Consider the following 21,793-nt stretch of genomic DNA (forward strand, 5'->3'; position numbering starts at 1 on the left):
GGGGAGGGGAGGGGGGTTACAAAACGATAATTAAAAAGCAGTATTAGCTGTAAAAACGAAAAGGGAACTCGGTTCCGGCAACCGCTAAACATGCACCTAAGACTAACACATCGAGGACAGCGCTGGCACGTCTGGGAGAAAACAGGATTAAAGAAAATCAAAGTAGTTAAGCAACTTCTCAGAGCCTCGGACGAGAACGCTGGAAAACCCCAACACGCCGGCCAGGCCGCTGCGAGAGTATTTACAGATACTTCCGTGTCCGCCGCGTGAAAACGTTAGGATTTAACTGTCTTAGTTTAAGATACCTGCCTTAGCGGGTTAATGATCAGGCGGGTAGAACAAGACTGTACAGCAGCGGCTGGGCTTACGCTCGGTCAGCTCGCGGCTCGGCACACGTTAAGTGCTTTAGTCACACGACACGTCTCACAAAAGGTTGATCCTTGGGGTTACAACTGCGGCTGGCACAGTAATACCTTCCTCCCCTATTTTAAAATAAATCTAGTTACAAAGAAGCTAGTTACAATATGCAATTCTTGCCCCAGCTGTTACTGCACAGCTGGTTCTTTGCATCCCAGCTGCAAGCATCAGCGAGAGGAGCGGTACACACCGACACCTGCGTACGGGGTACCACCACGAGGCGGCTGCCTTCCTCACGCTACCCTGCCCCTCCGGAAGCAGAAGTTTGCTCCATCTGGAGTAAAAGGTCATCTCTGCCACTCGACCAATTGCTGCCTGACTGGCCCTTCAACACGTACACCGACACTTCTTTTGCAAGTCAGAAAGCCCCACCTAGGAGGTTATTTTCTGACCACAGAGTGCACGGTAAATAAGCAGACTAGTTGTCGCTGTATTCCTCTATGTAAGAAATCAACCCAGATTTTTCCTTTGAGCACAGGCTTTTTAAACCAGGCACCTGTAAAGGTACTAGGAACAGACTCGAGCATACCTCAGAAATGCGCCCCAGATGATTTGGTCATCCTTACAGAGATAAACAATGTCTTTTGAAATAGGGATATTGGGCCAGATTTTGTCTGTCTTGACTTAGCTGGAACAGTGAGGCAATTCTCAAATGCTGCAGACATAAAATGAGGTTGCTAAGCACTTAAAAAATCTGAATTCCTTTTAGCATGTACAAACAGAAGAGGAAAAAAAAAAGAATCAAGTTAGAACCAGTGCTACTGATGTTCTCAAACTCCAATTGTGCAAAGGGTCAGGGAGATGTTCTGGAAAGGGCCTAAGTGTTACAAACATTACAGCAGGTTAGGTTTCCAACCACAGCATTAACTAACTGCCGCGTTCATTGGGTCATGACAAACAGTGTGTGAACCACTGGCCTGTATTGAAAACGATCCATCAGATTTATTTATTCCTACTAAAACAAAATCCTGTTAAACAGTACGTAACTGTGTCTCTACAAACTCACAGCTATCTGCCAAACAATAAAAATTCAAAACTACAAAAGATGAGTTGTATTCAGTAAATATAAATGGGAAATTTAGGCTTTGTGTAGAATGTTTATCAGACTATTTACAGTGCAACACAGATCATTTGAGTTCAGATCTCGCCAGCTTCTCTCTCTTCTGATCTCTTGGAACGAGATTTGCCATTTGTGCTCTCGTGCCGTCTCTCAGAAGAGCTCTTCTCTTTCCTCTCTCTGTCTCGGGACTTTTCTCTTGAAGATCGATCTCTAGAGGATCTGAAGTACAAATTATACCATCACTATAAGCTTCACAACTAAAAGAATGCGCAAATATGCATAAAACGGCAAAATCTTTCCTAACGGGGCCGTGACATAATCCAAGTTTCTTAAGGAAATGTTGCTAGGTGCTGTGCTATCAGGAGTAGTATCACCTGGGATAGAAACACTGGTCCCTCTACAAGCTTTACATGACAGAACTCCACGTTTCGCAGTGCTGAGAGCACCACGCGGCCTTTGTTACTCTCTCCTTAGAGTGATCCCTTCACAGCTGTTTCCACAGACCCTTTCTGAGGTGTTCCCTGGGGCCCCTTATTAGTTTACTGGGCCATGCTAAAGTGCCTGCAATTTCTTCCTCATCTATCATTCAGCTCCTGTTTGCATCTTTTAGAGTGTTCTGTGGTTACGTCTGAGCCAGCGGCTTTCTGCTCGAGAACCGCTTTCGACACCAGCTATACTCTTTGGATTCCAACGCTTGCTCAGTCCCGGACTTTTTGTTACTCTGCATCTTGACGAGAATAACGTTTGGCAGCGTCCTCTGTGCAAAGACAGGATGATACAGCTTTACATTCAGAAGCCAAAACAGGGGCAAATCATTTCACAGCCTATCCAAAGGATAGCTACAGATTTTCATCAGTGCTTCACTGAGTCAGCCCACACACAATTAATCAGAGGGCTCCTCGTTAGGTCCAAGCTTAAAAGGCAGTTTTCTGTATGATCCATGCCAACTGTTCAAAACCAGCTTATCATCTAGCAGCCTTCAAAAGGGGTTGACCCTTCATCATCAGCTCTAACCCCTTCAGAACTAGGCAGAAGTCTTCAGAGACCCTGCACAGCCAGCATACTTTATTCTAGAACTCAGCACGCAAGATTTTTCTTTGCAGTTACAAAAAGGGACCTGGCAGGTACCTTAAAGGCTCCAGCTTTCATTCATGTTGGTTTTAAAGTTTTGAAATATTGCATAAATGATTTATTAAAACCTTACAGCCCTCTGTATCACATCAGCCATTTCATTTTCATTACTTTGTGTCATTTAACCCAAAGACAATTCGAATCTGATCTGATTAACTCTTTTCCCAGGCCCACAACAATTCCTGTTGCCCATAATTCTCCTACGCTGAGATCTACAGATCCCACAACAGTCGCTCCATTTCTTTCTAGAAGCAAGACATCAGACCAGCAGGACTGTAATGTGAAGTTCATTAATCCTCTAAGTGAAAACAGAAGCTACACTGTTTCAGGCAATTGGGTTTTCCTGTTTGTTCACTTTTTTTCTTTTTTTTTTTCTCTAAATTGCTCTTCGTCTCTCCCCGGTTCTCAGTAATTTTGTGAAAGTATGTCGGCTAGCCAATCCCCCTACAGTCTCAACGGGCTGACTGGAATGTGTTCAGGGTTTTCGAAGTATTCCCTTACCTGCTCTTTAGTAATAGTTATTACAGGGTCTTCCTCACTTCCTAATTGTCCAAACTTCTTTTCTTTATTTTTCATGTTCAAGACAGATTTAAAAAAGGACTTTAGTATCTCAGCCTTTGGAGAATCAACAGTATTTATACACACCCCCCTCAATTATTAACAGACTTTTTTTGGCAATTATTCCCCTCCCCTTCATCAAGTATCTTTAAAATCTGTTCTTACCCCTTAGCTAGAAGGGGCACAAGACAGTCCACCAACAACGCTAGGTTTGTTTTCAGCGCTGTACTCAAGTGGTGGTGTCTAGCAAGGTGAGACAGTGCTAAAGCACTCCCTTGTTAACCAAGGGCATTAAAAAGAATACTAAAGAATACTAGATCTAACTTCAGCAAACACCTGGTGATACACTTGTTCCTGGGCTTAGGAGGGCTGTAAGGAAGCACAGTGATTCCTTTCAAGTTTGCTAATACTCATACATATACTTGCTTCATCCTTCCTCCAACACAGAGGCAGTTTTGCCGAGTTTCAGAAGAGACTTCACGCCCTTCCTCAGGACTAGAGCACTTCTGTAGCATGGGACCTCAGTGACAGGAGAATGATATGCCACCTCCTCCTTTCAGCTTTTTCCCCTCCCCTAAATGGACATTTCTAGAGAACTGTGTCTCTTGACCAGCCTTCATCTTACTGCAACAGAAATCTCCCTCCAGTTCCCCAAAACACTCCCTTCCCCACGCCAGTTCGCTCCCCAGTGCTGTGAGAAAGGAGCTGGAAGCCTAAGATAACCATAGGAATGTAACGTCAAAACCACCTCCCAGCTACTTGGCTTTTACAGACCCGTGGAGGCCGAGCTGGCGCAAGCAGACCTTTGCGCTGCTGCTTATACAAGAAAACAAACCAGTGGCTTCTCAGGGTTCAGCACTGCAGTTCAGAGAACAACAGTTCCACCTCCTAGACTCTCCTCTCGAGCTGGGACCCCACTGTACGGTTACTGCCCTGCTGCTCTCGTACGAGGCTGTCTACAGACAGCCACTGGGAAAACCGCTCTGGCTCGGGAGGTGGTACAGGACACTGCAGCTCCTAGCTTCTGAAACCGGCCGTATTCCTGCTCACGCTAAGCGATCCGAGGAGGCTCGCTGTGATGTCGAGGACTCCCCTTTTCAGAAGCCCTGTGCGAAAAGCATGCGTACTTGTGTTTTGAGCTCCTGTCTCTGGAACCCCGTCGGTGACCTCTGCTGTGGCTGCGGGAACGGCTCCGGTGGCGTCTGTGTCGCTCTCGGGACCTGGAACGAGACTTCCGCCTTTCACGGGAAGCTGATCTCGAGCGCCTTCGCCTCCTCTCCCGAGACCGGGATCTGAAGAGGACACGGACAGTCTCAGACACAGGAGATAAGCCAGTACATCAGATCCACACACCTGAGCGCATCTCTCTGAGTAACACGTACCCAGAGCATCAGCACTCACCCCACAGTCGCACCTCTGTCAACACAGAAGGCAGATCACCCACAGGGTGGACATATCCCCTCCTGGGCCTCATCCTACCTACAAAATGCTAGCAGGTAAACTCAAGCTGCTGGGAAGCGTACTAAAAAGCTCCCACCATTAATGTAAGCACAAGGCAACGCCTCGAGCACAGCTACCAGCTGTGCTTCAGTCAAAGCRAGGCTGCRCAAGTAAAAGCAGCCAAGCCAAAATAAATGGCGCACAAAATTACCATAACCTGTAGGGCAGTCTGCCAGAAAAAGTCTCCCTTGTCAAGTACTGCACTTTAGAAGCGCATTTGTTTCAATCTGTTCTAAAAAAGAAAACAAAGGATGCCAATGTACTTGGAAGACAGCAGAGAGAAATGTTTCCAAGTACGTTTTCGCATAGAGAATACCGATATTACCAATAAGGCAAGCTCTTCACAGAGATGTGGGAGGTTTCAATTTTAAATCTCTGTATTTTTATATCTGAGATATTATGTACGCAATAGATATATCTTAGACATTAGAACTATTAAAGGATATGAGACACTTATTGAAAAAGGCACAGGCATATTCCTTGGTTCACACTCTGGAGCACACGGCACCGCCTGTCCCTGTCCTGCCAGGGCTGGCCAGCATTGGCTCTTTCTAGCCCTGCTGGGGACATCAGAAGTAGCACAGCACCACGGAAGTGCCCGAGTGGTAGTTCCCGTTTCTTTCAGAGAGGATGACGAAAAGAGTGGGGTACCGAATGAACCGCATTGGGAGACCCACGAAAAGCCTCTGTAACTAGACAGAAACACAAACAGGCATTTGGGATAACTGCAGCAGAACTGCCCACTCACCTTCGACGATCTCTATTTCTTGATCCAGACCTAAAAAGGAGTGTTCAAGTGAGAGAAGGTATGATAAAGCTGGTGTTTTTTCAGTAAGATAATCCATTCACCCTAGCAGCTTCTCACAGGAATGTCACAATACCCAAAGTAACATGTCAGATAAAAAAAAGCAAAGCTTGCCATAAAAACCTTGAAGCACTCAGTTAGCTCGATTTTTTTTTTAAGATCAAAAGTGAAGAACTTTGTAGAAGCAAGCACTAGTTTCTACAGAGCTTGTTGGGGGAACAATTTCTCAATTCCATGCAGAGTTTCCTATCGGAAGAGGTCCACAGACCAATCCAGTCTCTGATAACTCAACTCCCCTATGGCATCTTTCCAACCTCAAGTTTTTACTGTGCACGTTCAATATGTACTTTTTACCCTCTGCAGTTTAAGATCAACTCTAACATTTTCAAGGAAGAGGGCTACACTACAGAAAGATGAGCTGGACAGCTGCCAATTTTCTGCTTTTGGTTCCTTCAAGGTAGTTGCACGTAAAACAAGGTTTAAGAAAATACAGTATTTTCTCACTTGTCTCATGTTTATTTAACAGACATTAAATGGAAGTTTGCACTATTTTTTTTCTCTTTGGGAAAGATGAGTTAGAAAAAAAAAAAAAGAGGGAAACAAGGGAAAACCTGTTACTGAAAAGTAACTAAGACATGCACTGAAAATCTTTCATCCAGACTTAGAAAGCAACTTTAGAAGTGGGTCTCATAATGCACTAAAGTCYCACCATACTCTCTCTCGTTTCCATTACTTCAGAGCTCGTGTATGGCACTTTTAGTCCCATTCCCAGAAGCATTAGCTTCTATAAATAGTCTGTAAATAACAAAGTCACAACTCTGTCAACTTCTGAAGCATCAGCTCAGTACCAATTAAAATACCATTGCATGTGGAAGATGCACCCTTCCTTTTTCTCGAGGGGCATTTCAAAGCCAGCATACTTTTCACAGAAACACACCTCCAAACTTCACGCACAGTCTGAACAGTCTCTTTCTGGTTTAATCGAAAAGCGGGCAGTCTCCCTGTTCAGTGAGTTAGAGATCCATGCTCTTAACCGCTCTGGTCTCCTCACTGCRTGCAGACTCACAGGGGATGTTCCAGTTACAAAATGCAAAAAGAGCTTTGTGGCTGTAACTGGAGATGCAGCTGAGTGATGCACAGACAAAATGAAAGAATAAAAAAAACACAATAAAAAGTGTCTATTTTAATCATATCCTTTTAAAACCATACCTGGATAAGACAAGAATAAGAGAATCAATGCGCACCAACATTCCTTCAGGAGGAAATGGGGTTATTCAGTCATTACAGAAAGAAAAACAAACATCCGTAAAGGAATTCAGCTTACAGGACTGTAAACAAGACAGAGCTGAACTTGGAGTCAAGCAAATGAACCATACGCTTGGAGTCAGGTGAATGAACCACAGGCTGAGGCAACACATGACAAGACCAGGTGAAGGCAGAGCTGACAAACCAGGAGAGCAAGGCAATAGCCATGCACCTTTCCATGTAACAACCTGAGAGCGCAACCGGACCTCCCGTAGACGCCTTGCAGGCAGTTAAATCTGTACTGGTGACTGCAGTTACCCAAGTACTCAATGTTCTTTTATTCCCAGTCACTTTATTCTGAACCACTGGGGCACACATCCACACAAAGCCCTTTAACACTCCCTGAAAAGCCTGGTTGGCCTTCCGTGACCCTGATCTGTGCAGGAGTAYGCACAATAAACTCCTGATAATCACTCAGTAGCACTAGACCTCCAAATTCAGAAAGAATCCAAAAAACCAGCACTTTCCTTACTGGCCCAAGTCAGTACACAGTAGGGCACAGTACAAGACTGCTGTCCAGCAAGCTCAAAGGCTGAGCATATTTTTCTCTTTCGTCCCGGCATCAGAGGCTTTCGCAGGGGCTTACRTTGACTTTCATAACCCATGCTGTCATCCAACTTACTACAAAGGAAATCCATTTGGCAGTCCACCTCGTCTTGTTTGCTGGTGTACTCAAGAGGCAAACGCACAAATTTGGACTTCCAAGCACGACACCGCTCCACAGATTTTCAGTCTCAAAGATCACCAGGTAGCCAGCAGTCACCAGCAACACCAAACAGTGCAGGACAGAGGACTCACCTTAATTCACCGCTATGGGTGACAATCCAGTTCACAATCAATTCCTACTTGGGAGTCGCATCTTATTTGACATATTAACGAAGTTTTGAGAGCTAGAGAGTTTCATAAGCAAATCTACAGGTTTCCATCCTGTCACAGTGCTTATAAACCACCGAAGTCTTCTCAAAGTCAAGTGATACTCTTTCTCTTACAGAATAACAGAGTGAAGATGCTGCATATGCAAATATCACAGAAAGGCATGAAGGAAGCACATGTTTTCTGCGGTTCCTTCAAGTATCAAGTTCTGCTTAAGAGAGGCACTCTAAGAGCTGGAAGAAGCTACTGATCAGCTTTTGATGGAAAAACGCCCCTGTAAGCAGTGTTGCACAGCACCCACAGCAGAGGGTGGCAACTGAGAAATCTAGGTTCTCGTTCCTGTTCTGGTACTAAGGGTCCATTGGGAAAACTGTTTTCTTTCCTTGAATCAGTTTCCCCTCCAAAACAAGACCTTATGTGACCTCTTCTATATGGTACTCCAGTTACTGACCACCCCCCAAAAAACAAAACAAACAAACAACAAAAAAAAARTATTACAAAGAAGCCAGAACAGAAGAGTATACAGATGCCTCCACATGGAGCGAGGCCAAAGGCTGGCCATATGCGGAACCAGCAAGAACTCACGCTTTAGGACAACTCAATGCAATGCTTAAAACCTTTCATATTTAAAGCTTTGGATATTCAAAACTGATCTTCAAACACCCTTAGCAGATACATCCATGTGTGGGTTCCTGTGAACACTGCAAGTGGCTCCTTAACTCTTAGGAACTGAGATTTTTCAGAAAAAAAAAAACACGTATGCCACAGGAGGAAAGCAGCAAGCATTTTGGGGAGACACAGACCAAGTAAGAGATCCAGAGAACTCTTCCTGAAGGCAACTCTGTTGGGTTTGGTGAGTTTCACACAGAAATGAACTCCAGGAACATGGAGACGGACACACTAAGTCCAAGTTAGCAGCGATCACGCTATGCCTCAGAAAGAGCCTGCCACGAAGCAGCTGCCTTGGAAGATGCTTCTTGTTTCATTTTCACCTTCCTCTCCATAGCAAGTCGGCTTTACAGTATGACAACATACATCAGTCCCTTTCAATTAATTCCTGCGCTCATCAGCCAGTTGCAGATTCTGCAGGCCCCAAATACAACTGCATTACTGCCAAGGCCAGAAGAATGAGACATTCTACAGAAAATGCTGCAGTTGAGAAAAAAGCTGCAGCATAAACTGACACTTTATATGACATCGGGTAATCCACATGGAGAAAGAACCCATATAAAACACCCATATCAGAGAAAGCATAACAATTTGGGGYTTACACCTTCAGAGATGCCAAAATCACCAAGCCACAGACTGCAGAAAACCAAGCTTCTTTGATTCTGGTACTTGTTTGCTAGCATTTCCAGAAGTCAGCACCATCTTAGATCATACTGCAGTTATGTATCTCATATGCCTCAGATATAGATGGCTGAAAAATTTCTTCAGTAAGATTAAGGGTCAGAAAGAGCTCTCCACAGGCAGCAATTTTTTAGGGGGGATGCAGAAGTACAAGATTTTGAGTAGAAACACTTGGGGTTGGACTGGGGAATGCTGTGACAGTGAGAGCAGCATTCCTGCTCTGCCACTTCCTCTACCTACCCTTAGCAAATAACCACCTTCTTCCCATCAGGCTCATGTTTAACTGAACTGTTTACACACAAGATTCCTGTTCAGTAAAGTAAAGACGACAAAGGTTTTTCCAGTTCAGCTGGCAAGAGGTAGAAGAGCTTGTCATCTGAATACCAACACTGCAGCCACTCCCACTATTTAACGATTACACATGTATGAGCGAAAGGTGACACATAAGGCCACAGCCACCAAAAGCAGCCAATCATTAGGACCCCTCAAAGCAGAACACCACAAGGATGTCCTGGAAAGCGTTTCCAAAAGCTGTTCCAACAGTACCTCACTGTCAACACAGAAAAGTATCTAAATAAGAATCACAGCCTGCATTTTCTGCATTTTCTGCTCACAGAGACTAGCTCCATTTTGCTATCATCTTTGAACAGGGAATTTTTTCGTGACCAGTGCTTTCTGAGCAGAGCTAGCACTCATCTTAAACTTTCCCACTCAGATGCACTGGGTGAAGGCATTTCATCCAGACTCAGATTCAAAAAAAAAAAAAAAGAGGGACTAGACCAATACAGGCCTGAAAACTGCCAGGAACTCACAGAATGGTTGAAATTGGAAAGGACCTTTAGAGTTCTTCTAGTCCAACCCCCCTGCTCAAGCAGGATCACCTACAGCAGGTTGCCCAAGACCCTGTCCAGACAGTTTGGGAATATTTCCAAGGATGGAGACTCCACAACCTCTCTGGGCAACCTGTTCCAGTGCTCTGTCACCCTCACAGTGAAGAAGTTTTTCCTTATGTTCAGATGGACTTCCTGTGTTTCAGTTTGTGCCCGTTGCCTCTCGTCCTGTTGCTGGGCACCGCTGAAAGGAGTCTGGCTCAGTCTTCTTTAATACCTTCCCTTCAGATATGCACACACATCGATAAGATCCCTCCTCAGCCTTCTCTTCTCCGAGCTAAACAAACCCAGCTCTCTCAGCCTTTTCTCATGAGAGACATTCTTGCCCAGAACTCTACACAGCACTCCAGGTGTGGCCTCACCAGGGCTGAGCAGAGGAGAAGGATCATCTCCCTCCACCTGCTAGCAACGCTTTGCCTAATGCAGCCCAGGATGCCATTGGCCTTCTTGGCCACAAAGGCACATTGCTGGCTCATGGTCAACTTGTTTGTCCACCAGGATCCCCAGGTCCTTCTCCGCAGAGCTGCTTTCCAGCAGGTCAGCCCCCAACCTGTACAGGGGCATGGGGTTATTCCTCCCCAGGTGCAGGACTCTGCACTTGTCTTTGTTGAACTTTATGAGAGTCCTCTTGGCCATCTCTCCAGCCTGTCCAGGTCTCTCTGAATGGCAGCACAGCCCTCTGGTGTATCAGCCACTCCTCCCAGTTTTGTAGCATCAGCAAACTTGCTGAGGGTGCACTCTGTCCCTTCATCCAGGTCACTGATGAATAAGCTGAACAAGACTGGACCCACTGTTGAACCCTGGGGGACACTACTAGTTACCAGCCTACAACTAGACTTTGTGCCACTGATCAAAACCACCCGAGCTCTGCTATTCAGCCAGTTTTCAGTCCACCTCACTGTCTGCTCATCTAGCCCATACTTCTCCTGTTTGCCTTTGAGGATGTTATGGGAGACAGTGTCAAAAGCCTTACTGAGGTCAAGGTAGACAACATCCACTGCTCTCCCCGCGTCTACCCAGCCAGTCATTCCATCATAGAAGGCCATCAGGTTGTTTAAGCATGATTTGCCCTTTGAGAATCCATGCTGACTACTCCTGATCACCTTCTTGTCCTTCATGTGCCTGGAAATGGTATCTAGGATTAGCTGCTCCATAACCTTCCAAGGGATCGAGGTGAGGCTCACCGGTCTGTAGTTCCCTGGGTCCTCCTTCTGGCCCTCTTCGAAGATTAGAGTGACATTTGCTTTCTTCCAGTCCTGAGGAACCTCTCCCGATTGCCACAACCTTACAAAGATGACTCTTATCTTTCAGATACACGGTGGAGGCTAACACCACACACACAGTCATTCTAAGGTAGGGGTTTTGTTCATTTGTTTTCATTTTTTATTACACACTAAGCTGCTCAAACAGCCTCCAGAGCATGCCCACAAGTGGATCCAACCACATACACTGGAACAGATGCTGCTTTCCCGTGTCATTCAGATACAAGAAATCAGGCTACTTCGAAACCAACTTCACAAACCAGTTATCAGCTTTCACTTACCGCCTGCCCATTCTCTCCTCTCGTTCTCTCTCTTCTCTCCGCCTCAAACGATCCTGGTTTCTTTTCTCTTGCTTTTCTGCCACTGTTTTCTAGAAAAAAAGTTCACATCATGCTTCAGCCATACAGTAACAGGTCAGAGAGATCTGCAGAGAGACTGTTCAGGTACTAAGACAAAGAACTGCTTCACTGCATTTTATTTGCTAGTCAAAAATCTGTCAAGGTTCTCATTTCGCTCAAAACTTCACTAACGTACATCGGTGCAGGAAATATCTCTCCCAGTTCTGCTTTGGGTGCTTGCGCTMTGTGAGATTAGCCCATAAGCTCTGAGGCAAGGGACTGTCTCACCATGAGTACACACAACATACAATAAAACAGTGCTCCAGCTTTGTGCCAGCAATGCATCGGGCACTGATCTCAACACACTGCCTAATGGACAAGGCACAGGAACCACAACCCTCACTGAAGCAGGCTTCATGAGCAAGGCCAGGTCACAATTTCGTTACAAAGTGTTCCAGAAAACTTCTACTCAACGCTTCCCCTACTCAAGACCTTCACTGACAGCACTATGAACCTCTTCACTTAAAGCATTTCTCAGAGGGCTTTTCTGTAGCCAGAAAAAACACAGTGACAAATTTCAACCCAAACCAATGAGAAAAATACATGCGACTACAAATGCTCTAAGGCGGAAATTATAGCAGTGGTCTGGTTTGACCAGTTCTAACAGTGTAATTTTGGTCACATAGAAATAACAGAAGAGAACCCAAGATGAGGTTAGGCAAACCTCCATTTGAAGTTTCAGGGATTCTGGAATCAGACCAAAAATTTCTTGGGCTTATACAAGCAGTCTGCAAAGAATTCTGTATGAACTTAAAGTGCTGAATGTCTTCAGGACTACAAGGAGAAGGTTTAAAACAGACAGGATTACCCTCAGCTGATCCAGTTTCTCACGAATCTGAATGAAGCCCAAGTGTAATTTGCCTCCAAAGTGGTCAGCAAGACGCCTGTCGTTGTCATGGAGACCAAGATATGCAGAACAGACTTCACACACACGCAGCTTCTGCTGCTGGAAACTGGATGCAGGCATTGAATTTCGGTATTCTTCCTAAAGAGAGACAAAAACCAGCCAATTGTCAGGAACAGCCCCTTACATAGTCACAGCCCTCCAGGAGACACCTACAAGGAATTGTCCTACTGCTTTCAGAGATCAGAAAAGCACCCTCAACATAAAGGAGGTGCCATACAAAACACTTCAGGAGTGCAGCTAGCCTGACAGTCTATCCCTGCGAGTGACTAGTAATCAGATACTTCAGAGGAAGAAACTCCTTCACAGTCAGTACTCTTCAGTAGATAAAGGTTTCTAAAAAGCTTTTCTTCGTCTATCACATTCCACTGCCAACTGCTTGCCAGCACATTGATGAAACTGAAAAAGGGAGGCGCTGGTGAAAGAAGAAAAGCAGTAGGAACTGCCCAGCTGTTTGTCACGCACTAGTCTAGTTCAGTCAGCTATTATAATTCATAGGAGGATCAAAGCCATACCTCCGCCTCTTTCTTTTTGGCTCGGACCTTCTCCACTTCCATCAGGATCTTTTGAGACTCGTCAACATTTCCTTCAGCTCCCAGCTGTTCAGCTTTAGCTAGGAGTTTTCCAATGTCTTCATTCAGCTCATGTACTTTCTCTGCCTAAAGAGAATAGTTTGTTTTAAACAAGACAAAAAACTTCCGAAAGCTTGCAGGACAACTTTTCTTTTTTTTTTTTCTTTTTTCTTTTTTAACAAATTTGCTTAACAAAAGCAGCTGTTGGAAGCTGACTAGGAATCTTCCAACCACCAAAGGAGTCCCAAGAAAAAGAGACTGATGGGCCAAGTACAGGCAAGGCAGTTGGAGACACGTAGCAAAGGGAGAAACTCGACATGGACAGAACATCATCAGTTCTACCGCAAACAGTGTGGCACATTCCCGGCTTACAGAACAGAAGAGACTATGCAGAACCGGCTTCATAAATGYTTTATATTGGCCTAATGAGGGAAGTTGCCCTGTAAGCTTGAGATGAGGGAACCCCATGTGCACACACCAAGGAAAAGACAAGAATCATGGGGTGGATTTACTGCTCTAAGCTATTATATTAACATTAATAGGGAGGAGAAAAAAACCACACCAACCTACGCACATTATAGCCATGCTAAAGCAACCTATTTTAGAGTACACATCTTATCCCAGTATGTCTTCCCTCTCTGAACCAGTAAGTTTATCACAAAGATGGCTGAAGTAGCATTACAGGACTATGGTTGGAATTCACAGTCTCCCTGGAGCCTAACTTTCCAACATCAATGGCTTCAGAGACAACACAGAGCCAATGCTCTTGCCCAGGCTTTCAGGACAAATATTTAACGAGAGGACAATACCTTTGCAGACACTTCAGCACTAATCTCTTCCTGTGTCTCAGCCAGGCGTTTCTTGGCCAGTTCTGTTCTCCGATCACACTCCGCAATGAAGGATTCCAGGTGATCCATAGCCTGCATTTTTCAAACAAAGAATAGTTATTAAAGGTGCTCCAGTGCCAGGATCTAACTTTGACATCTCACTGATGCAATCCCTATACAACGCACAAACAATCTCAAGCAGGGATGTTCTAACAAAAGTATGCGACACTTTGTAGAAAAAGTAAAATTTGCTTGTCATCTGTTCAGAATCTGATCCTTTATTCTGACACGCTGTAGGATGCTCATATAAAGACTACTTTGCACTTGAACTCCACAGCATGAACTACAGGTGCAAAGACAGAAGCACGGAAATAACATAAAAGGGGAAGACAGAATTGTTCTTCCACTTAATTTGTTCCATCACAGAAAGCCAAATCTGGTAAAAATGAAACAACAAAGCGGGAGGCTTTTAACGTTATATCTCTTTCTGGGACAGGCCACCAGATTACAGTGGCCTGTTACAGAGCAGTAGGCGTGGGACGAAAGGAATGCTGGAGGATCCTCAGAGCTACCTGGACTAATGGGGTTGCAAGGGCCATAATTACTTTTACGCTTTAAAGTCAGCACCCCGCTGACGTTTGGGAAGGGGCCACACATTCTTGTCAGATGATGCATCATCTGGTTAGCTGAAATGCCCGTTGAGTTCTGCTGCTCAGCCAAATAACTTCAAGAGGCAGTTGCCACAAGAGTAAAATTTCTCCAAACTTACATCCAGCTCAAAAAACAGGTCTCTCTCTTTACTTGCAATCTCATAATCTGCTCGCAATGCCAAGTCATGAATCTTTGTGCATTCTCCCAGGTCCATACGCTGTTGAAAAGAGAAAGAGAAATCAATGCAAGAGCCTCCCATTATAGCAACAAGCACAGATATTTAACTCTTGCCAGTTCTATCACTTCAAAATAAAGGCTCCTTAGGAAGAAGAGCTTCCTTTTAACCTGTCAGTAACAGAAGTAGCCAAAGGACCACATGTTTGCTAGAAGCACTTTCTACATGTTTCTGGAGCAACACTAGAACACCCCAACTATTTTAAGCCCAGTCCCACTTCTGCTCTAGCTCACAACACGGCCTCACAAAGAGCTGGGAAGGCAAAGCATACTGCAGCAAGGAACTCCTTCAGTGGGCACCAACACCAAACACCTCTCATAATGGAGCTACAGCACCAGCAAAACATATAGCTTTGTACCCGAAATTTAAAGCTCACATAGAAAAGCATGTCTGTGTCAGGAAGAGCCTGGGTAAAATAGTGAAAGACACCAGACAAATCACAAAATACAGAGGGAATGATTCCCATCAAGAGGAAAACGGACTTAAGGGAAAAAGGAGTACAGCCAGGAGAAAAGCACAACTCCATGCACAGCAACAGCAGACTCATACAGTCAAACCCTACTATTAGCCCCTTCCCATATTCAGTTGCAGCTGGGGATTTTAAAACCCCACCAGCCCAGCAAAGTGAATTGCTATGCACAAACCCACAAGTCTCTCCCTCTAGAGAGAAGGGACTTATTGAGAGCATCTCCTTTGCCAGAAAGCCCTGACCTGCATTTTGCCCTTCGCTCCCACTGCAGTGAACGCTATTTAGATTTGTTGATTTTTCCCCCAACCTAGTAGTTAACAGCCGAAAGAAATGAATTTAATCATGCTCTTAAAACATGGAAATTGCATTTCTGCATTATCGGTATTTAACAGAGAGCACATCTCTTATTCCTTAAATAGAAAAAGAACCTAACATTTTGAAAGCCAAAATAACACAAGGTCTAAATGTGAGCCACAGCAAGCTGGAAGAATGACAATGCACACGGCATCACATGAAGGAACACCYCAGCCAGTCATCCTCTTCTCTCCCAGCCACCTCCAGTCCCAAAGAGCCCAAAACTGAACACAGCACCACAGGTGACAACACACTGAAGAGGGGACTACAGTGAAAGCTAAACACAGCTAAATCCGGATCAACCCAGAACCCCTGTCAAAAGTCCCAAGCTAGAGCCGGGGGTGCCAGGCACGCTCACGCGAAGCAGCGCGCTCAGACAACAGCAGTGGAAGTGGTTAGTAGGAAGCAAAGCAACTAAAGCAAGCTCCACCAAGTAATGCTCGTGTTTTAAGTAGTTACCCGAGTTATTAACTTTTCTTTTCAAACAAAAAAAAAACAATTCAGGATGACTTGCCACTATTTATTCTTCCTCATTTTGCTCAGGTTTACCAAAAGCTGGAGGCCACAGGCAGCAGGCTATAGAAACAGACGCCGCATTCAGGGATAGTCCTGTCTGAGCTCTCTAATAGTGGAAATTTAACGCCTACAAAAAAAGGCATTATGGTGTTTTCAGAGGTTCGTGTTCATCTTCAGGCAAGCCTCTTCGACGGATGCTAGAAGGCTACTGTCATTTTGCCACAAAAACAACTTTCCACAACATTAGAGCAYGATGTTACTTACATCTTTTATTTTTATGGTCATTTTAGTGAGGTTCCTTTCCAGTACAGGGAGAAACGATGATATTTTGTGAAATTGTCAGAGATTGTAAATATTCTTCTCTGAACTCTTCTTACAAGCTGAAGCACTAGCCCCACTTCAGAGAAGTAAGGAGCTCCAACCCAAAACTTCAGAAGAATCCAGCGTGCTCTGTATTCCTCTTCCCACTTCGTTAAAAGGCAGCGGATCTCCCAACCTCTTCCTCCRGGGAGGAGATCCAGGCTTTGTCAGCATACAAACCTCAAGTCTTCCTCCAAGTTCTTTGAGATGATCTAGGTGCACACAGATGTTCACAGGTATTGCTAACTTCAGGTAAGAGCACTGGCCCTTCTGCTTCAGAGGATCCTCTTGCCTCAGGAAGACCTGTCATCGGATACTCACGCTTTCCAGCTAAGAGATGATCATGACTTACCCTAGTCAATGCCCACGGCTGGTTTATGATACTGATATTTCAGACAGGTTACCAGAAGAGCCTGAACAAAGATTTAACACCCCCCCACACACCCCCAAGGTTTAATCACTTCAATACCCACTAATAATTAGTCTAGCTCACAATTGCTGAGCAGTCCAAGTTGTGAGCATCCAATTTAGGAGCTTTTCTGCTAAACTGCTAACTCACCAGATCTTTTTCCATGAGGAACACTCTTCAAAAGTAAACAGCGCTGCAGAATTTTGCCCAAATAAAAACGGAAAGCACAGATTCCTATGAAACAGCTCYTCAGATTTCAGCTCACTGATATCTTCCAGTAGCGGATACAATAATTCCTTGAATGCAATTTCCCAGGAATATTCTACCTACGCAGCTTTTAGACTCATCTGTCCACTCATTAGTGGAGCTAACAGATGTGAGGGGATTACCAGCTGATGCCACATCTGGATGTGCTCCAGTCCTTCCACTGACACAAATACACCCACCGTCTGCTCTAGAGCTAACTCAGTACAGGTCACTAACAACCTAGGTAACAAGTCCCCAGAAAACAGCACCTGGATGTACTAAACCCTAACTCATGTTCTTCCAGAATTTTCCACCTTTCCCATGGAGGCCAACAAGAGAACCACTGTAGCTTATTTAGTGGCAAGTTCAACACACAAGAGCTAAACAGAGTATCTTCACCTGGGAATATTAATGTTGCCTCACCACCAGAGTCTGGGAACAAACCGAGGAGCAAAGTCACAGCAAACGGTCCCTGAGTCAACACCGATGATCAGATGTCTAGGAGATTGTTCTTCCCACAGTGAAACAGTTTTCCAGTAAGTCCAAAAACAATTAAAARTTCCACCTCTTTAACAGTGTCTGAAAATATGCAGAACGGAGACCTTAATGCTCCTCTAATTCAGAGTTTTGCCATAATGCTTCGAGATATTTCTGGGGCCAAAAACAAACAAAAAAATCACAAGAGCAAGCCAAATTAAAATCCTAGCTCTTGTGACCAGACACCTCAGCCCACCTACATGAATCAAATGTCAACATGCCTCCTGCAGCTCTCAGGAATACGCCAGAACTTCCTTTAAAGTCTGGACTCCTTCTCATACTCTGCATCTGAAGGTCAGTGAATGGGACTTCATCCCGTTTCACTGAACACAGCTACTCACAGGATCCAGCTTCCTGCTCCTCTCCAGTCAGCCTCCCACTACCTAGGAGTATCTGCCTACAAGAAGGATGCAGCAGTAACAGTACCTACGGGGGAAGGATGAATCATGACAATTACCAGAAGGCTTGGAGTATCTCTTGGAAGTTTCCATAAAGATCCGAGGTCGTGATTTCTTTAATACACATCCAGAGGTGGATGCCATACCATCCAGTTGAGGCTGCTTCACTCACACACCTCTTAATCTCTCTTAATAGAGACTAAGTTGCTAGTAAAGCTGTCCGAGTTCACAGAGAAAGTTTGCACATTCCAATTAAGTTTCATCCTGTGCCGGAACCACTGACAGCTGAAATGCTGATTCCATTCCCRAAATCACATGTTCTTTAAATGCAAATCCGTGGCACCAGCACATTTTCTTGTCCCCAAGAACAGGCTGACARCAGTGCAGAGAGCTCCACAGCCACTTCAAGGGCGCATGATCGTTTAAGAGCTCCAAAAGCTCACTTAGACAGAAGCAGTCTTCCCTCCTGCTCCTGCGTGAGCAAACTCCACACTGAGAACGAAGAGACAACTCACTGCAGACAAGTGACAACGGAAGCAAGAGAAATAGATTTCTCAGTGTGCCTCCACCTGACTCCGGACGCTCCAAACACATCTGAACACCTTAGGTTTTCTCTGTGCTTTGATGCTAGAGCCAATGGTCCCACTCACCACTAAATTTAACTCCCTCATCTCAGCTTCTACCTTCTTCCTGGAAACGTGCCAGAAGAGGAAGACGGCAGYCTGCACTTTCAAATGAAATTTGGGCCCTGAAAAGCTGCTGTAAAAAATACACCCTAACCCACATGATGACCTGCACAGAGAAGGGCAGAGGTGATTTAAGCAGCTTTAAAATTCTGAAATGCAAGTAAGGTGACATGGAAGCTGATATAGGGATTGCTGGAAAATACATCTGAGCTCCAAATTTCTGCCCTCCATCCCTTACAACGTTTTAAAAATATAAATTTTGGTATTCAACTCTGCCAATCTTACTCTGGAATAACAACCGTTCAGAAGCTGAAGTTTGAGCGCTCAGAGCCAAGGCAGCTTTTGCTAAAGCTCCTTCTACTAGYGCTGCCGTACAGTCTTGCTCTAGCAGCGATACAATCTAAAGAAAAACTGCCGGCCCTTCCCTTTGCTGGTAACCCATTATGTCAAATCCAGCTCTTGAAATAACAAAAGGAAGGGCTATAAATAACTACGGCATCTTTAAACAATCTGGTTAAATGGATGGACAAGGTAAAATACCACAATAGTTAGTGTCAAACAGTGAGCTAAGGACAGATTTCAAGTATCCACATTCATCTCCATCCTGCAATTATGTAACACCACAATAATTAAAAAGACGTGCAACCTATTCTTTTGAAAGTCGGACTGGATCTTTCATCTGGGGCGCTTAAATAAGATACTTAATCCACAAGATCATTTTGAAAAGCCCACGTCACCTTTTGCTCCCACAGAGAGCATTCAAGCCAAATTTCTGAAAATTAGCTAGCTCTTTCCCCAGAGGGCAGCAGCTAAGGAAGCAGGGAGACGCGACTGTTTTTAATCAGTCAGGCAGAGTGACATACTGCTCAGCCCAGCTAATTCTAAAGACAAAGTCAGCCTGGCCTGGAACCTGCCATCAGCACTCCAACGCTTCCTGCAGCTAAGCGGGAACAATGAAAAAGCTGCTGCTGGGGCAGCTCCATCAGGAGACCGTCACATGCTTTAAAAGGAGACTGAAAAGCTGTGAGGGTTAAGGATTATTTCAGCCAGTGAGAAAAACCTTGCTAACTGAAGCTGTAATGGTGAAGCAGAGCATCCAGGAGAGCAGGGAGCCGAAAGAGGCTATGATCTTGTGACCTCTGCAGGCCCAAACCACCTCAAACCAATAAAATAGAAATAGTCTTGCAACTTCTCAAGGGATTGTGAGAGAAGAACATTTCAAGATAACTCTGGGAGCTCCCAGCTACACTGGTTTCATACACAGGTCACAGAAACTGAAATTACAATTATGCCTGTTCCTAGAGCATGGAAAGTTTGATCTGTCCCAAGTGGCACCTCTTAGAAGTCACCTATGATGCATGGATTAGCGTTGAACTGTTATACCAGCTTCTGTCATACAGTAACTCCTTATTACAAAGGATATACTTACTGTTCCTGCCAGGATATCATGAGGACAGCAATCCAGAAGGTGGCTCTTGCAAACACGATCATCTGTGAACTTCACCCTTTGTCTGGTTTCATCTCCTGAAATTCATTTGTGGTTTTAAATAAGGAGACATTAGGATACTGGTAAGAGCGCTAAGATGCTGGTATGATCATTTCGCCTCAATATGCAGATTAAAATACTTGGTGTTCCTGCTCCCCAAGATAACTCGAAAAAGCTTAGAGGGCAACAGGATATTCTGGAACATTTATAATTGGCAACAAATACTATTTTAGCATTTATTCATCCAGTACACCATGTTAAACACAGTGTTGGCGAGCCAAATAGCGTCCACAGCCTGTCATCCATATAAAGAGACAGCACAGCCAGAAGAGAAAAAAGGAGACAGTCTGGCTCGTAGCCAGAACTTTTATTTTCTTCCCTTTTTTAATGTGACGAAGGGGGGCAGGAGATATCGAAACCCATGCTATCAGAGGGCCATGAATCACAAAACAGGGCTGTGCTCGACACTTTACAGGCAACTGCTATTTGCTAATCTGATAATTAAGACATCRGTCCATTTGGTTTGAAAACCAAATATGCAGTGTGCTTTCCAAGGCCGTGCAAAGACGAATCTTGTAGGTCTGGCCTGGAACACGAAGCGTACTTCCCACCCACTTCCCACCCTCAGGAGACAATTTACACTCAGGAGCCACTTAAACAAGACAATATCAGAAAAGCAAAAAAAAAAAGAAAAAAAAAGAAACAAAGTTAGTCAATACACACTGCGAGCTCCAACATATACTATACCCATCTGCATTCTTCAAGACCTCAGCTGCAGAATTTTATGCCCACTGTTGAAAAGTTTTAAAGGAAAAGTTTTCTTGCCCACACCTGCAGTAAGGAAGTCAGGGGAATGATACATAAAAGTAAAGGCAAAGTGGTAATGGTATGTGACAATTTTAAAGCTAATCTGTGTATATGACACAGGTATGTGTAATACTAACGTATGAATATAGTTTAGGATTTGCAAGCATCCAGGAATAATGTTGTGTCTACTGAAAATGTTTTTTTTTTTCTTTCTAAGCTACACTTTTAAAGTTACTTGTGAAAAAAAAGCAAACACTTTTTTTTTTTTTTGTTATAACAGCTTTAAAAATTGGTTGTGACTCACGGCTCGATGAACATGAGGCTTTTCTGCAACTCCCTTGCAGATTGATGTAGGCAGGCAAAGATACACTGAACCTTTATAAATAAAATAGAGGGGCCACAATTGTTCAGTTTGTATGAAATAAAAATATGGGAAGCAATTCAAAAGCAACTCAATACACAAAGAAAGAAAAGCACTTATTCACTTACGAAACAAAGTGCAAAGTACCTGAACAGCCCTGCTAACGTGCCAAAGTGAATTTAAGTATTCAGTAAGCCGCAGAAAGAAGATACAAACCGTAGCAGGAATATATTTCGCACAGGCTGTAACATTTCTTTTCTTGGACAACAACTACCACGGCTGGCTCCTAGAGGCGCACCTGCCTACATGCCTCTGTGGGCGCGGGGCGGACTAGACACAGCGCTCTCCCTGCGAGGTCACGGGCGGAAAACCTCCCTGCGGCGGCCGGGGCTCGGCCCGGCCCGGCGGGCTGCCCTCGCGGCGCCG

The 21,793-nt window shown here is 44.6% G+C and overlaps 1 protein-coding gene across 14 annotated transcripts; it reads right to left on the bottom strand.

Annotated features, from left to right (window-relative positions):
* Positions 1–1,334: 1,334 nt before the first annotated feature.
* Positions 1,335–21,601, bottom strand: LUC7L (LUC7 like). 14 transcript variants are annotated; one of them, XM_026065201.1, is made up of 11 exons: positions 21,311–21,381; positions 20,143–20,237; positions 14,622–14,720; positions 13,835–13,945; positions 12,969–13,112; positions 12,358–12,534; positions 11,433–11,521; positions 5,415–5,444; positions 4,294–4,458; positions 3,110–3,171; positions 1,335–1,696 (listed from the first exon to the last, which is right to left on the bottom strand). In XM_026065201.1, exons 3-10 carry the CDS (start codon positions 14,715–14,717, stop codon positions 3,144–3,146), a joined length of 840 nt encoding a protein of 279 aa, XP_025920986.1. In that variant the 5' UTR covers positions 14,718–14,720; positions 20,143–20,237; positions 21,311–21,381; the 3' UTR covers positions 1,335–1,696; positions 3,110–3,143. The 14 variants fall into 14 exon arrangements, with proteins under 14 accessions (XP_025920986.1, XP_025920981.1, XP_025920985.1 ...); XM_026065207.1 differs by lacking the exons at positions 1,335–1,696; positions 3,110–3,171; positions 21,311–21,381 and adding exons at positions 1,703–2,234; positions 16,076–16,204; positions 16,342–18,541 and having other exon boundaries at positions 20,143–20,799; XM_026065202.1 differs by lacking the exon at positions 1,335–1,696 and adding an exon at positions 2,160–2,234.
* Positions 21,602–21,793: the final 192 nt, after the last annotated feature.

The sequence above is a fragment of the Apteryx rowi genome, unplaced genomic scaffold, assembly GCF_003343035.1.
Source record: "Apteryx rowi isolate R43461 unplaced genomic scaffold, aptRow1 scaffold_225, whole genome shotgun sequence".
Classification (NCBI taxonomy): Eukaryota; Metazoa; Chordata; class Aves; order Apterygiformes; family Apterygidae; genus Apteryx; species Apteryx rowi.

Bases quoted from the DNA above. Each gene is read 5' to 3' on its own strand.
- LUC7L (XM_026065199.1), bottom strand. The intron at 11,522-12,357 runs GTAATCCTGTCT...CTTTTTTTCTAG, and splicing joins AGAAACTGGATCAGCTGAGG to AAAACAGTGGCAGAAAAGCA. The intron at 2,235-4,293 runs GTACGCATGCTT...GTCTTTGCACAG, and splicing joins GACAGGAGCTCAAAACACAA to AGGACGCTGCCAAACGTTAT.